The sequence below is a fragment of the Pseudoliparis swirei genome, chromosome 7 (assembly GCF_029220125.1).
Source record: "Pseudoliparis swirei isolate HS2019 ecotype Mariana Trench chromosome 7, NWPU_hadal_v1, whole genome shotgun sequence".
NCBI classification, from domain to species: domain Eukaryota; kingdom Metazoa; phylum Chordata; class Actinopteri; order Perciformes; family Liparidae; genus Pseudoliparis; species Pseudoliparis swirei.
Genome location: NC_079394.1, coordinates 5,281,075 through 5,298,734, shown reverse-complemented (window position 1 = coordinate 5,298,734; position 17,660 = coordinate 5,281,075). Strand labels below are relative to the sequence as shown.

The 17,660-nt window shown below is 43.4% G+C and overlaps 1 protein-coding gene across 1 annotated transcript in view; it reads left to right on the top strand.

Annotated features, from left to right (window-relative positions):
• The first annotated feature begins 2,057 nt into the window (after positions 1-2,057).
• Positions 2,058-17,660, top strand: part of pdlim2 (PDZ and LIM domain 2 (mystique)) — a 29,940-nt gene continuing 14,337 nt past the window's right edge. Inside the window, exons 1-6 of the mRNA XM_056419820.1 lie at positions 2,058-2,308; positions 8,037-8,163; positions 9,739-9,890; positions 12,220-12,289; positions 12,749-12,900; positions 14,224-14,287. Of these exons, the coding sequence (XP_056275795.1) occupies positions 8,071-8,163; positions 9,739-9,890; positions 12,220-12,289; positions 12,749-12,900; positions 14,224-14,287 (531 nt within the window). The 5' untranslated portion in view covers positions 2,058-2,308; positions 8,037-8,070. The remainder of the gene's footprint in view (positions 2,309-8,036; positions 8,164-9,738; positions 9,891-12,219; positions 12,290-12,748; positions 12,901-14,223; positions 14,288-17,660) is intronic.

Genomic DNA, 17,660 nt, shown 5'->3' with positions numbered 1-17,660 from the left:
AGAAACTCCAAACAATGTGGCCTCCAGTTTTTCAATCTGGTTCTGGAGCCTCCTTCTCCCCCTTCTGACATTGTTCCGTCCAACAACGTATTGCCTATAACACAAAAAAAAGTTTATTGTCACAATTTACAATCACTGAAACACAAAATGGTTTGCTTTATCATGTAAGATAATTCAAATCCAGATACACACAATCTGCAAATCATTTAACCCATAACTTTATTCTAACCTTGAGGGCCCTTGTTGTGCTGCATTGTCTCGACTTCGAGGTGGAGTGGTCATTACGCTGGCTCTTGCTTTATCCCTAAGCTTTTTCTTCTTTTCTTGCCACTTCTTTCTCTGTTCTCTCCTTTCTCTTTCACTGAGGTCTGACACTTTCTTTTTTTTCCCTTCTTCTCTGTCTTTCTTCCACTTTGCCTTCTCTTTATCCAGGTACTGCTTCCTTCTTTCATTGTCTGAATCCCTTCGTGCCCTGTAGCGTCGCTGCTTTTCTGCATTAGACAACGCTGCCATTTCCTGATAAATACATTCATACCATTAGATATCATATAATTTAATATATATATATATATATATATATATATATATAATGTAATATATATATATATATATATATATATATATATAACATATATGCATATTAAACAAACAATACATAACAGCACATGCTGGAAATAGTTAATCATCTAGCCTTTTAACAACCCCTTACTGTATGTCCACCCTGTTACTGTGAAACATAGTAACAGGGTGGACGGTAACAGGGTGGACATTGTATGCTAAACTTGGCTATTGCTACATGTCTGATGATGATCAAGCTAGCACTTGTGACATCAGAGAAAGATATTTGATAGCTTTATTCACATTTTTTTCTAAATGTAAACATTTTGATCAGTTTCCACAAAAAATGAGCATAACAGGGTGGACATGTTATGCTTTACCGCAACAGTTAAGTTAGTAAAAAACATTAAAAAATTGTTGAAGGAAGAGTGCATACTTACTCTGCTTCTTGAAGATGATTTTCCCGCCTAAAATGTATCCTTCTTCTTGAGTCATACAAATAGTAGCATAGTAAAGGGGCGTGTCCAGAGGGATTCAAATCACAGTAACAGGGGGGACATTAAAACAGGGGACACACACTTTTTAAAAAACTTTAATCAATAAAAATGAATTACCATTTTTATTTTTTATTTTGTGATGAATATCAATAAAAGGGTTACATAACAGTGACACAAATGTAGAATTTGTTTGTATTTGTTTGATTTCTTTGTTTATATCCGTTAGAGAAGTTGAGCAAACATGATTTGGGACACAGCAATTTGGCCTACTTGTGCTAAAATCAGAGTAATTATTTAGCATTTTGAATATCCTGGGAAAATAACATTGATGTTTTATAGTAGAGGGGAATAAACATGTAAAACCAAGCTTTTAAAAATAAGCATTTGACCTTTTACATGCAAAATATATGATATAATGTGTTGGGGACCTAAATGGCACTGAATGCTAGGAATGACCCAAATTACAAACTATCTTGAGGAGAGATATACATTTAATTACAAAAACAAGGGGAATTGATTTTGAAGGAAAAATGAAGTAGCAGTAGTTAATTCTATTTTATGCTTCAGTGAAATCACCTGCTACATTTATTTGCTCGAGTTGAGTAATTGAGTCAAGTCTCATCATCTAATAAGCGACCTACGTGCACCTGTGACACCAGGTGCAGCTGGTTAACTTTAATTAACACTATCCGACGTCACGAGTTAATGGACCAACGTCAAGTAATTGTGACGTCGCTTTCCGGTTACGCTGGTTGGATCGCGTGCTGCTGAGCGCCGCGCCGTCAGCAGGTGGCGCGCGCAGACACAAAACGCAGCCCGAGAGTTATTTTTTAGAATAAATGGCTCAATTATCACCGCTGCACCCTCCTCTCATACCGCCTCTCTGATGCGACACGCCCAGTGTTGCTGCCTGTGACACACCTTTTATTTTGGTAATAGCACATGGCACTCTGAGCTCTTCCCACTAATTCCACTGCGCATGCAGCCACAGGTGGTGTTCATACGTGCCAACACCTTAACGCATATGAGACACCGGCAGAGAGACGAAGACGAGGGACTACCAGCGCTTCATCAGTGCGAAATAAAACGCTGCTTTCTGCTTTTTTTTGCGCGCATTTTGGACTCGGGTGTTGTTTCAGCCAGAGTTGAACTGGGACCAGTGTCGCCTGCTGGGTGTGTGCTCAGTGTATCGTCGAGGAGCCGATATCTAACAAGTGGAGAAGAGGACACCTGAAATCACCGCACTCTCCTTGGTAAGTTAACATGGCGTTATTGGGTCCTCAATCAAACACTGCATTTGATTTGTGATGCAGCTCAAGTAATCAGAACTCAAGGAGGTTACACTTTTATTTGTTGGGGCAGAAGGATTGTCCTTATCTCACTTTTATTTTTTTGCAAGGCATCATTTTCTGTTATCTAATGTGATATGTTTTTTGGCAGTTATTGTGAATTTATAATGGGTAATTAAACCCGAGAGACTTATCTATTGATTTAAAAAAGTGTTGCAATTATGATTGATACTGTTTGTGTACCTTCTATAATACATTCTCTACTTCATCCTCCTCTCACTTAGTTTCCTGGTGCCTTTGCTTTTTCATATGAACGTTAACTGTAGCGTTGCTCTAATACGACGGACCTAAAACCATCCAGGAACCAAAAACAGCCCACTGTAATTTTGGATGGAGCAAAGCGGTGGCTTTTCAAGAAAACAGGGAAAACTGGTTACCTTTTTAACTGGAGAAGAGAATTAGTTTGAAGTTGGGAGGTTTTAATTGACGTAAGGCACATGTTGTGTTTACCTTTTTAGTTCAAGGCCTAGAACAGCCAGCCTTCCTTGGCGATGAACACGTTTAAAGTTTTGCAGGGAGTTGGTATCATGTTAAGTCTGAATGATGAAAGGATTTCCATTTAAAAAAAATGTAATCTGTTTTTCAGTTTTAGCAGAGGCATCACAGGATATTTCACAGTTCGTTATTTCACATTACATCAAACTTTGTGCGACACAAACGTTTCAGGGGTCTGAGGAAAAAACTGAAACTGAAAGCTCTGAGATGCACCGTTGCAAAAGTGTATTTTAAGAGCGTGCGAGGAATGAACAAAGTGGCGGTTGATGTGTCTCGTCGTGTGAGGAGGACCTAATTGTGAATGCAGAGGATGTGGTGAACTGGTCTGATTGCCAAGCAGCAGAGTGTGAACAGCAGTAACGTGATCTCCAGATGATGACTATGCAGAAGGAGACGAGCGAAGCGCACCACCAGTTTCATTGTCTTGTGATGCCATTGTGTACAATTGTTAAGAACATTGTCGCATGAAACTACGGGAGCGTGCACCCTTAAAACTGAATTGGGAGTAACGCACAAAAGACACGTGTATAATTACTTTGATGACTCATGTCACATCAATACACGCTAGATATGACAGTACAGAAACGTGACAACCAACACCCTATGAGACATCATATGTTGTTTGATATTATTTTCTCATCTCCCTAGCGACTGCGGCGATCTGACCAAATGGGTGTGACTTTTGAGAATGCCCAGAATGTTATTTCACTCAGTCCAGGGAGAGGCTCGCTATTGCATTCCTTTCCTTTTTTAAAGTCAGTGTGTGTGTGTGTGTCCAGGTAGGTGCCGACCTGTCAGTGTAGCGCGTGACACACGGAATAGAGTCAACATCCAACCGCTGTGGAAAGTTTAACTTGACGCATGGCCACCAGCGAGAGCGTAGACGAGTCTGAGTCATCCCAGGAATATTCCCCCTCGGCCACAGCGGATCCTCTGAGAGCGTGTGCCTTTGCGTCAAAGCCCAGCCCGAGCTTCCAGTGGGACGCACTGCGTCTGGTATGTTCATCAGCCATTCTTTCACCATTGGCATGTTGGCGACGCCTTGCTGGTTCATTCAATCCGGGGGATTTCTGCCCTGAGTTCAGGGAGAAGAGAAACGCTCTCGGTCAAAACGTGATGTGGTGGTCAGCTTTGGCTGCCAAATATGTTATTACTTTAGTCGGCGTTCTTCACAGTGAATCTAATACCTTTTCAGTTGATGAATATTTGAGTTGCACTACAGTACATATGGTAGCAACTTGTTTTTCCAAATGTTACATTCCTTTGAATAACGACGTGTTATTTCTTCGGATTGGCTAAACACGGTGATGGAAACGGTTTCCTGCGACGCTCATATTTATAGTCTGGCCCCTTTCACTCTGCATGTTTAGCCGGCTCTTTCCATCCAATTCATTCTTCTTTAAACTGTTCAATGCTGGTCCACACGGCCACTGGTTGCTATCACTGTGTTGTGGTGACACGCTGATCAGCGCTAATGAATCTCAGGTGCGAGTCATTAAAACGCACTACATTAGAGTTTCAGACTTGTGTCGGCAGGTTTTGCTTGTTCAGCCCTAACTGCTCCTAGCTGCGTGTTACGGCCATGCTAGGTTATGTAAACGCACTAAATTAAAGCTTGCACATGAATCAGCCGAGTACCATTTATGTCTTTTCTCATTTCTAGTCAGACTAATAATAATACTTACAATCCATGGAGACGATAATATCCTGAACAAAGAGTGATTAGTAAACTGTTTAATTTTTATTTATTATGTCAAATTAGGAATGTAACTCATTAGTAATATAATGTTCATATTTGTTTTAGCTTCACTAATCGATTGTGTTATCCGATACTGTGGTGTTCTTTCAGTCATTTACAAAGTGTATTGTCGAAAGCTTTTTTGCAAATACAGCTTGGGGCTCTGCGTGTTGGAGCAATGAGCCTTGAAGCCAACATTCGGAGAGGCTTGCTCTTCCCCTTCATACCTCCACTATCTCTCTTGCCTGTGGGGGCGATCTCCCAGAGATGTGGCCATGCCAAAAGGCCTCTAACAAAAAGAGCATACATGGCTGGCTCCGAGTTCCCCCAGAGGGTGAACATGTCCCCTATGGAAACTGAGTCTAAAGTGTTCTTTGTGTGCAACACGACAAGGAGCCCAGTGATTACACACCAGTAGCTTCAGAGTGATCCTCTGCTCCAGTTCAGCGGTGACGTGTCCACTGCCCACCTGCCAAAAACACTTTGTTAGATGCGGTAAATACAAATTTGTGGAGGTATATTACATTATAACCGTAAATAATATTATGTGGACACAAAATTTGGGACAGCTTAAGTTGTTTTGTCTGACCAAATGTCTATTTGGATATGTGGTTTACATCACAAGACCAAGAAAAGCAGTAAATCCTCAACATTTATCGGCCGGGGTGAAAATATACCAACGATTAGACCAGCTAAATATCTTTTGACCTCTTGCTATACATCTCAACAGCACGGCCTTCTAAAGCCTTCAAAATGACAAACGGTTGAATCGACACCTCCTTAAAACACTTTAACCTAAACTGAATATACAATGTCACTATAATACTGTTCTATTCAAGATTACATTGAGCTAGGTGAACCCATTTAAACTTGTAACTGCGTTCTTGAGCCAGTGGATAAAACTGTCTAGACAATTTGGATGCTGCTCAAACTCGTCACCGTGCCGTTTGTTGGTATGTCGGAACGTACGTCGTAGACCTGTCCATTGTGTTCGCCGGATGTTGGAGTATTTCACTCCATGCACCTTGTAGTACCAGTTTCTATTCTCCTCACGCTGGCGGCCGGCTGTGTGGCTGATGCTGACCTGAACAATAGAAAGGAGCTCACGACTCGAGTTCTTCAGTGTGCTGCATTGTGCTGCCTGCCTGGCGTGGCCAGCGGAGGCAGCGAGATGCCACCAGAACATAATTCACCTTTAGCTCCCCAACAGTACTTTTGTGTGATGGTGAGTTTTCGTGTTCAGCACTTTGTTTTATGTGAGCAGCATTGCAGTCCTAAAACCTCATCAGTTCCCCATTAAGCACATCCCATGAGCCACTTATCCTCACCAGCACCACAGATTGTTGTTTTTCTTCTCTGCCGTTTGTCCCCTTTGCCACATAGATGTTCACCATCCTTTCACTTTGACATTCTCCACCACTCCGCTTTCATGACGCTAACGGGCAACATTTACGCAGGGACTGAGCATGGGGCTCTAGAGGAGTAGCAGCAGACACCCCCAGCGGCTGGGAAACTTTGAGCGGCTGCTCCCTGTCATTATTACAACTCCACTTACTTCTGGAGGCCATCGCAATTAAAAGACCCTAATGATGGTGAGCGTTGGTTTCATGCTAATTGGCCCAGACTGTGGCTTACTGCGTCGGCGCTGCGTGTCCCAAACACTTGTGGAATGTGTAGCTGAGCGAATGGGCCAGTGAGATCTAGAGGAGTGATGTGGCTGCTGTTCTACATCCACTTTTACTTTTTGAACTCTCAATCATTGACAGACCTATCACTTTTATTTATAGACATTGAGTTAGATTCTTAACAATTCAATATCTCGATATAGTTTGTCTGGTAAGCGGTGGCTTAGGTCAACCTGAACTTTGTCTTGAGATCATTAAATATTAACTGATATGGTGATGGTATGTATTCAGTTACAAAACCATGATGCGACTGTAATTACTTGACACTATCTATTCAGTTCAATGTGTGCAGTGTTCTCTGAACTTTAAAACAATGGTTATGACTGGTGATAACAAATATAAGGCCCAAAGGTCAACATTACAGTGTTGAGTTGATGACCACGAAAAACAAACCCAGCACTGCATTGTGTGTCTGTAGAGAGCAACGGTCACTATTGGGTCTAAGTCCTGCGTTTACTTTCAGAGGTTGAAGCCTCGTTTGAGTTAAGCAACAGATGATTTAAAAATGTTTGGGTGTAGACCTTTTTTTAAAAAAATTTTTGTAAAGAGTGCAGAATAATCTATACTTAAAATAGCTTATGTCATTGTCTACATGTGCACCTATATATTACTATAACACCATGTGGCTCAAATAAATGCTGTGTCAGGCGCAGCAGCTGTGCGTGTGTGTGTGTGCTTTGTGCTGATGTGATGTTTACGGACCTGTAGGTGCGTCCCATCATCACTGAACGCCGCAGAGCTCTTGTGTCTCCACGGGCCGTCCTTCAATAGACCAGCTTCATCTCCAGCTGTGGGCGGTCTGAGTAAACTGGCAATTAAATCGCAGGTTATCCCAATTTGGAAAAAGCATCATCGGCATAACTATCTGTCTTGAGGCGCATTCTCCTCCTGCTTGGGCCCAGTAACATTGTAGAAGATATTGTAAATGTTATCAGTGAGTTTTGGAAACTTGGATCAAAACCAGAGGCAGATAATTAACTTTTATCGGTTTATTGAAATGTATTTATTGCCAATATTCGTATCATGTTTTGGGCCGTTCAGTATCTTATCTTGCTGTGACTCCTGTCATCGTCTTCATGTCGCACTATCGAGGAAGAGTTGACTTGGAGCAGCTTGTTGGCAGTAAAGCTTCAACACATTCGGGCGTTTTGAGCCGTTGGTCAAGCAACATGAAGCCTGATAGCCAATGATCCTTGAGAGAGCCTCGCTTTTAGCACCTCACATTTATTTACTCTCTTCAATTATTGTTGTACGTCGACACAGATTAACTGTTCCAGAGCTGCCTGAACTGTATATATGCCACAGACGGTAGCACCCAACACACTGGCATCACAATTATGATTTAGCTAATTTAATATTTTGAAAGCTCAATCCTCACCAGTCATTTTAAAGAGCTACATCTCGGGGTGCTTTTCCTTGACTCTCTTTTGATTCTGCTATGTAGCTTTGTGATAGATTAAAATAATCAACATTGCCGATTGCAAAATATTAATCAGATTTAGGGATGTGTCCCATGTCGGTCAGCAAAGAAGCCCCCTGATTCAGGCCTGTGGGAGTGAACTGTTGCTGGAGATGAAAGGCAGCGTGCAAATGTTCACCTGTTGATCTAATAAGTCTGGCGGGCAGAAACACATGTTGACATGCACATATTAATGTCCCACATGGGACACAAACTCTCACTCTTATGCTCACTGTGTCCCTCTTTTTTTCTCAGGGTTTTGACGCGCGTGTGCTGACCTGATCACTCAATGGCGCTGACGGTGAACATTATCGGTCCTTCACCATGGGGCTTCAGGATATTTGGAGGAAGGGACTTCAAGAAGGCCATAACTGTATCGAAGGTACTCGTCAAAAGCCGCCTTGTCGCTGACCCTCGTCACGCCTATCAAATCATATCCTCTTGCAGCCTGCAATGTCATGCCAAGTCAACTTCCTCCTCGCTACGTCTCTTTTCTGGTCTTTGTTTGTGTCTGAGGGCCGCTTCGTACCCATTTCCTTGACTACTGAACCAGTTGGAATAGAATGGAAGTAGATTACATAAGAAGGAAACCACTGATTACAGTGGAAGTTGAGGTGGGGGGTGATGGGTTCCTGATCCCAGAGTGTGGGTTTGTGTTTCTTTGCTGGCTCTCGTGCATTACCACGTGCGTCAGTCAGTTCCCATTCACAGGGAGATGGAATCGAAGAAGTGGAAACCTCGGCGCTGTAAACGCCATCGGGAACCTTCTGCATGCCAGTTCTGCCCAAATCAGGTCTGACATCACCCGTTTTTACCAGTGAGACTTCCCCAGTAGCTCCTCACACCATAAAAGAAGAAGTATTGCTGAAGCATGGCGGGGTCCCAGTACTTCACTCAGACCTTGACTTCAAAGGCATTTAATGTTTGCCCCCTCTTGAAATCTTACTTGATCATAAATCTGATTGTGTTACCCCCCCCCCCCTCCCCCAAGCAGTTCAGCAACCACAGAGTTGGCCATCTTAAGTGGTTTGCACTTGGCACAGAGACCACATGGATGCCCTCTTTTATTCCTGTTGGCCTGAAAGATAGCTTGCCTCCATTCCCCTCGGGCACCATCCCTAGAAAAGAACCCCGGCTGCTCTTAGTTTATGTGAAACCAGGCGTGTCCTGATCATAAAAGGCACGCACTACTGTGGGCCCACAGACATTGCCCCTCTGCCTTCTTACTTACTCTTTTTGCATCCATATTTTCCTCTGGAGATGTAAGACGGGGTCGTTCATCCTCTCCGAGTGGCTCTTCTTTGTTTTGATTTGCATTCTTTGTTTTATTGCCTCTGTTTTTAATCGTGACGCGAGCACAGTTTGTTGCAAATGTCATACATGCACTGAAGTTTGGCATTGAGGAGCATTAGCCTCCTCATTTTGACTTTTTGCTTTAGTAATCCTGTGTGTGCTGGAGACGGGAACAAAGCTGAAAGCGCTGACTGCAATGTTATGTTTCAGCCCATTAGTGTGGAATTCCCTCTGATGGGGCGGTATAGCATTGGCTTTGACGTGCGCTGAGGCTGGCTGCAAAGGTCAGGCCCAGTCAAACATCAAGTCGTGTCACACTAATAACTTCTCCCCGAGGGTGTCATGAATCTGTCCGGTGGGGACCGGCACTTTCTCGATCCATGTGTGTGAAACGCTGTGGCATGGGATTGTTTTCACTGTGAAGGTTATGAGTTGTAGAGGCGGTTGCATTTTTGGTTCATTAGAAACCTCTGAGGCAACATCAACACCTTTTCTCATCTACTCATTTATTAACGTTTTGTCATTCACTGAAAAATTGTCCACACAGCCCAAATATACAGAGCTGTCTGTACTTGCCAGAAGGATGGCATCCATAGAGGGTAATGTTCAGAGCAGCACCTGGGGCCACGAGGACCTAACTGGGGCTCATTCTTCCGTTCAAAAGGTCAACGGGGGCAGCAAGGCAGAGCAGGCTGATCTGCAACCCGGTGACATTATCTTGGAGATCAATGGGGAAAACACGGCAGACATGCTGAACGTGGAGGCCCAGAACAAGATCAAGAACTCAAAGGCTCAGCTGCAGCTTGCAGTGGAGAGGTAAGCTGACATGCGGTGTTAGGCTGCACATGTTGAATTTACAGACATGCAATGCATACATTCCCATGTAACCTTCTGCAGCATCATTCCCCATATGGATATCCCTACTTGTCTGTGCTAAGACCACAGTTGCCTCAGCTTCCAACTTTATTTATATTGTTTTAACATCATGCGGGCACTGTACAAACGACAGCCAGTGATTGTAATCAGGGGAAATGCCAGCTTGTACAAGACCCACCGTGTTCCCTTCCCTTCTTATAAACCCTGTTTTGAGATTTGCCAAGACCTTGTTTGGTTGATGGGGAGTTGGCGACTTAAAAGGTTTTCCTTTCAGCCAGGCTTGCTGTTGGCTGGCATTTTGATTAAATGTTTTCCCTGAATTCTCATTTATTGTCACTGTTGCTCTGAAAAGACTCTGCAGACACAAACATGTAGCCACACTCTCACACACGTGTACGTTCACATAACTTCCTCCCTGGATGTCCCTGCGAGTGCATTTTTCCCTGCTGACCGAACGTCTCCCACCAAGCCAGAAACAACACCATTACTTCTTGCCCAGGACAATGCCACTGTGTAGTCCTGAAGTCTTTAATCCCGCTCTGTTGACTGTCAGCGGTCCTCAGCATCAAGGCACTTAACTACCTCACAGGCTCTTGTTTTAACACGGATTATCTCCTGTACACAGAGGCACTGGTTTATTGTCGACGCATTCAACGACATGTTCGGCCTACTTTTAGCTAACTGGGGCTATTTCTACATAACAAAGCAACTGCAGCGTCACTGTCTTGTCACTGACCCCGAAAGCTGTCGTCTGGCTTTGTTTACGGCTATTTGTTTGGACGTCATTGTCCATCGCTGCCCTGGCTGATGATGTCATGTTGACCGGAGCAGTTGAGATCTTGTTGCTCTCATGGAGTTGGCCATCTCCGCCTTGTGGGTGTAGTTTTAACACGTGGCTATAATGGTTCCTCTTCGATACTGAGAAGCTGTGTTGTGCATGCAGGTTTTGCTGGTGTGTGTGTGTGTGCACCTTGCAGCTAGCATCATTATCTCATTTCATCAACGATTCACAACACTAACTCATAAGTTCTGTTTGGTTTTGTTTACTTATTTTAAAATCAGAAACTGTCAAAAACAAATGTAGGTGTTGCTTTGGTAACATTAACTCCTCCGAGCACGAGAAGTATTAAACGACGCCCACGTCGTGGCTCGCCTCGTCCTAAACACTTACCACAGCCTGACACAAAGTCTTCAACTTTAGCTTTTTGTGGATATGAATCCTGTTGAACTCTGGTCAATATGACCTTGTTTCTTATTTTAGTTCTCATAATGGAGAGGTAGTCTTACAATGCACATGTTTGAATCTGCCTCAGGCAATTTAACTGCAGGTCTTCTTGATGACAGCTGTTCACAGCTCGTATCCGCAAAGGGTTTCACGTGCTGATGTATGTCAGTTTGGCATCTCTTTGATAAAGTAACAGTTATCATTTTCACCAGAAGCACATTATTTGTTCTGTTGGACGTATGAACAGTAGATCTGATCGCAGAACTTTAAACAATTAGTTTTTCAAGCCTTTCTTGCTACGGGAAGACTCGTCTTATGGCGGCTGTGTCAGTTTTTGTCTTCTCATCTCTTCTACTCGGTATGTGGAGCTCAGGCCACAAGAGGTGTGTTTCTGGCTGATTTACCACAGGCATCCAGGCCTTCCTGTGTGCTTCATTACCCCGGGCTCAACCAAAAGCCTGTCGGCCTCTGGCCGCGCAGCCAGGGGGGCACTGTGTGTTTGAATTGGCACTTGTAGCCAGATTCCCCCCTCCAAATTCAGTGATAGAGTTGCTTTCAGAATATGTGTTCTATTTAAGAAAGTAAAGCTGGAAAAGAGTTGGAAAGATGAGATCCATCGGGATACTATTTTAAAAAGAGGGACAGAATCTGCAGTATTCCTCTCCCGCAGGAGTCTCTAAGATTCATGGGAACATGCTGATGGATGCCTGCTAGTACGTCAGCAAAAGTGATGTCAAATATTTGTTTTTTTGTTTACAGACTTTAAAAGTTTCTTCATTTCGTCATTACTTTTTTTTGAAAATTCTTGAATATATTTCCTACTTGTGTCTGTAACAGCTTGTCCAGAATGTCCCTTGAACAAGTTTTAAATGCCTTGCTTATTTATTCAACACAAACTTCCTTGCTGCCGAGTTGATTGTCTTTTTTTAGTTCAGCAGCGATGAGGTCAGACTTTATCCCCCATGCTCCAGAGACTGCATCTTTGTGTCGTTGGATATTATCAGTGTTCAGACATTTGATCTCTGTGGTTTTCTGTCTTTCAAGACCTGAACCTCCCAATCCTGGACAGACAAACGGCATCAGCACCCCTGAGCAGCTCACCGGACGCTTCCAGGTCAGAGTTGCAGCTTCAATCTGTCGACTGTTTGTCATGATTACTGAGCATCAACTGGCAAGTTGATGCTCAGAGCAGCATGCTCCATCTCTTTTCTCCAGCTTGCTCGGGGCCTGTTTTATGTGGATAATGTCTTGTTTTGACTACACAGGGAATGCTGTTTGATTTCTACTAATGCATGTGTGACACAACTGTTTGTTACCTATCTGCTTCATTCACTGTCCTCAAGATGGAAGCAATATAAGACGTTGTGGGGATTTAGTACTTGTTCCTGTGTTGGATGGAGACCATAATGAATCCCAACGCTCTAATGCAAAGTGATACCGAGTCCATCGTCTGCAGACCTTTCTATTATGTGTCTCGCGTAGGCCGTTTGTTAGTTTGAGAAAAATGCATCGGTAAAGATCAAGGTACTTTCAAGTGATACTGTAATAACAACATTCCTGTGATGTTTTGTAGGAGGCAGTGATGGTGAGTAGAGATGAGAATCAGAACTACAAAGAGTACACCATTTCCAGCCCTGCATCGTTGTCCCCTGGACCGTATTCTCCAGATCCTTTTTCTACCCCAAATAGGAAGAGTGAGAGGATGACACCGACCACTAACAAGGGGTAACTTACTTGATCTGCTGTTGTGGAAGTATGCAGAAACTATTTGAGTTTCAATGCATTTCTGATAGACATTAGTCCAACTAATTGACTGAAATGCGTATTTATTTATGACTAGCTTGACTCGGGCGTTATCTGCCTCAGAAACAAGTTTATCTCCTTTCATGAAGAATCCACTCTGGACCACAAAGTTTAGACTTCACAGACGAGGAACTCTTTGTTGTTGGACAGATACTGAACCTTCAGCCAGCTTGTTCACTCTTGCATTGTTACCCTACTTACCAATGTAGTAACAACAGCAAAGGATTATCCTGTCTGGAGTCTCTCATGTGATCTGGTTACTTGCAAATTACATTTGAGACAGTCAGCCTTTCAGCATGAACACGGTCTAGGATGAAGTCCTTAGGTATTTTAAGTTTTACATTTCAGATGGACAGGTGGGTGTTTTCTCATAAACCCATCCATTCACTACTTCAATAGGCTTGCATGTGGACAAAGGGTTGTGACAAGTTCTCTCGACTCCACAACAGGCCCCAAGTCAATAGGTTTGGGCATAACAAAGTGGAACCATGGGATTGTACTGTAGTAACAAAGGTTATGCACAGGATATCACATTCCACCCTTTGCATTCACGTCAACAAAAGGCAGAATGTGGAACGTTCACTGCACCGCTCTCGCTGCATGGTCATGAGAGTTCCTCCTGGACAAGTTTAGTAGGTCAGTTAAAACTTGGATACCCTTCCTCGTCTGGATTGATGAAGCTTCCTGCCCAGGCTGCGTGATGTCCATCGTGTATTTAATATAAATAGAATGTAAAGTGTTATTAATGTACCATTATGTTCTATTAAGATGACAGCACAATATAATGAGTACATTTTAGCAGTACGTCAATCTATTATTTTAATACAGCAGTCATCTTTGGAATTGTGCTTCATTTCCTTCTTCAAAATAAAGTATTCTGTCACATCAACGGTGTTTGTACAGATCCCCATGGAGGACCTACCATGGTTGTACATTACTCAATTCAAGTAAAAATGAATCTAACATTGTCCTGCTTATTGATTTAGCTAAATGTCCCAGCATAGCCCTATTAGTTGTCTTACTGTGGGACATTTGAAAAAACAGTTAATAATTTCTGTTATTACAGAATTCTGTCTATGATAAATGGTGTAATTTTTAACCTCTCCAGGTTGTTGGCTTCAGAGGGTTAAAGGGATACCTTCAGTACCACATTAACAATTGGAAAGCATCCCAGAGGGATTTGTCTGTCATTTAATATATTACCGACCCCGAAATCACACATGTACGGTTATCTATCTGTTGCAGTGTCCAGCTGCGTCCGTGGTCTCCAGAGGAGAAGAGCCATGGGCTGTCCAGACCGCTGTCACAGGTCGGTTCCTGTTTCCTTAAACCAGACAAATTCTCTATTCATTCCTTTTGAAAGTGCTGCTTTTGAAGTTTTCAGCTTGGCTTGTTTCGTCATTAACCGTCCAGCCGCTAAAGCAAGCGGTTCTTGGTGAGCGTGACATGACGTTGTCCTCTAACCAGAATCAAAAGATTGTTGTGTTCCTGTCTTCCTACCAACACTGCTGTAAAAATATGTTACTTCATACTTAAATCAGTGATGGTCAAAGTGGGGTTCGAAGCACTCTGCCAGGCGTCTGTGAAAGGTCTTCAGATTCATTTTAATTATCACTTTTAAAAAACGTGTTCTTGCATGAGGTTTTATCGTTCAACATATTTGTTGTTGTACACCTTTAATAGTTTATAGATTAAGTTCTAATCCAACACTTCTACAACTGTTCGCTCTTCTCAATCTGCAAATGTATTTTTCATGCAAATCTAATATATTGCTAGTCCGTCACTCTATTAGTGGGATCTCACAACAAAGACTAAAAGCAAAAAAATTTGCTACGCCAAATTTTTCCAAGGGACAGACTGGAGGGGGTGCCCAGTAATTTTACATGAGTATTTCCTTTGTATCATATGGGTCTTGGAAGAGTACAGTATACTGAACTAATACATGCACATTTGAGATGAATGTTAACTATCCCTTAATCCTCCATACATCTGTAGCTGCAGTTTTGGGCTGCAGCTCCTTTAGTCGGGACAGCAGAAGGTTGTTCTCTCGTCTGTAGATCTGTATTTATTTCCACGGCAAGAACAACACGTCTGACTTCTTCGCCTTTCCTCTTGAATTGTTACTCTCTGATGCCCAACAAAAGATCTGTGAGCTCAAGTGTACTGTATGACGGTAAAGGCCAGAAACGGAAGGTTTGACATTTTTATAGCAGGGAGTGTATAAACTCCAAAGGTCAGTCTTTGAAAGGATCTGACATTAAGATGAACACCCATCTGGAGCCGTTTCATTCAGGGAAACATAATAATACTTTCCGTCAAAACAATGGCCTAAACCTTGAGTTGTGTAAATGGATCACGAGCAGTGAAATATGAGCTGTGGTAAAACCCAGACGTGTGTTATCATGAGACGGCAACTCCACGATGCTGTGCTTGTTTACCATTCCAACAACAAAGCCAAGAAGAGGACTCTGCGTCTGGAAATACTTCAGTAAGTTAAAGGGAGAAATTGTTGTGGGAAAGTTCTTCACGAGCTATTTCAAGCGTGGCTCCCACTGCGAGGACGTGTGAGACGACCGAGCAGGAGAAAACACGCACGACCTTTTGGAATGGCGCAAGGAATTTCAGCAATTTTTACACCACTGGACTTTACATAAAGTTGGATAAATATGCAGAGGTTTGAACTTTGAAGCATTGAATCGTTCCTGGGAAGAGGCCGCTTGCTGAGGAGGTTCGTTTTGAAACGGAATGTGTGATTCTCAATGTTTACATGTCAAACGGGATTCAGATGCCCATGTTGCTCCCAGCGGCGTCCGCCCCGTGAGACGTGTTGATCTCGTTCTCACTGGGAGAAAGATGAACCAGTCTAGCCAGATTTAAGTGCGGTTCAATTGGAGCTTTTGAGAGTGCCGTAATTACTTTTTTGTTTATCAAACTAAAACACTTCTGTCAGGCATGACAACTATGCATTATAGTCTTTAGAAATGCCCAGCAGTCGGGCCTAATAACTAAAGTCTTGTGACTGCGCAGCCACAAAGCACGTCGTCTCCTTCAGGGCAGGGAGGGTGTGCAGGGTGTCTGTGATCCGACGAACACGAGCGCGATATGTCATGTTCAATGGGACGGCGACACCCACGGCAGATGGTAGACTGAAGATGATGATGTCTAGTGTCAAGTTCTTACACCTGGAAGTAAAATAGCTTTACTGTAACAGTTGTATAATATTGTTTTGTTTGTATTGACTGGCACAACGAGACACTCGGAGCCGTGTTGCGGCTGAGGGCTCCGTCCGCGTCCTTGAGAATGAACGCACGGCGTCGCGTGGTTGTGGTGTTTCTGGAGTCTCCTGCGCTCCCATTCTTTTACATTTTTTTCTTTTTCCTGATGTTGGAATCCATATCCTCTGGGAGATGTTGCATTCCTTCCATCGTCCTCTTCTCCAATATCAACTTGGCCTCATTAGCTGTTCCTTCGGTATGGGTGAATCGATATCAAACTACATGTTTTGAAAATAATCCGAGATGTTTAATCACTGCTTTGCTCGACCATTTCCGACTTGTTTTGGTCTTTTAAAGCCGACTTGGATGTGCTTGCTCTGCCATCTATGCCTGACGGCCTCAGTGTTTACCATCATCCAGCCTAGTGGATGAGATTTTTGGGGTTTTGGCTGACCCCATCCTCCACGGGATGTCTGCCCTGGCTTTAAAGTGGTGACAAACCTCCCGCCGCAGTTCTGTGATTAGTGAGTGGAGTTCTTTCAGAGCTTCTCGTTGGGGAAATGGCCGGGACCGAGGCCCTTCACGAGTACATGGTGCGTTATGCTGCCAGGATGACAGCAGCCCAGTGAGCGCTAAGATCTGGAGCCTCCATGACAAGGGCCTCTGTCCTGCCTGAGAGGTGTAGAGTGCTGCTGTATCAGGTGATCAGCCTCTCAGAAAAGCTTTTCCACCCTTGTTTTGGCTCCCCGGGTGAGGAGAGTGGGATGCGCAACAGGATCCACCATTTTCCAGGGTGTTGGATATCCTGGGAAAAAGCCCGTGTACAATGGTGGCTGTGATGGCAGAAGCTGTGGTGAACTGGTGCTGCTCTTTCCCTCGCGTCACAAGGCCCGTCGTTGTGTGATGGGGAGCTGGGAGAGATGGGGCTGAGCGGGGTGGACACCAGCCAACCTGATGACATTCCCAACCCGTACTTAAGGCCTCACAACATTCTCCTCAAACACAGCAGCGTACTTTGGGCCTCATCATGGAGTTTAGTTAGTCACACGTGTGTTGCTGGTAAGATTTGATTTGTACGTTTAAAAATGATTACTGCACTTCATGTCTCTCATATACAAAAGCATTTTGCTCGAATACACTTCATGGAAGAATGTCGCCATATTCTCCATATTTTACATCCCTGTCCATGTGGACTGTCTGTGGGGAAAAAGTAGATTCTTGTTTGTGGTCCAATGTTTGTATTTGTCATTACCTTTCTTTTAAAACTTGACTGTAAAACCATTTCCTCTCGGGGCGAGTGTCTGTATTGACCTTTCCCATAACAACGAGACGCAATCGGCCACTTGAATGACTGTTTTTCAGGAAATCTATACAGTACATATCCAAGAGCTCTGAAGGGTAGCTTGTTGAGTCAGGAAAGTGACCTTTAATCAAAAGGTGTCCTTCTTGCAGGAAGCATTCATCCTG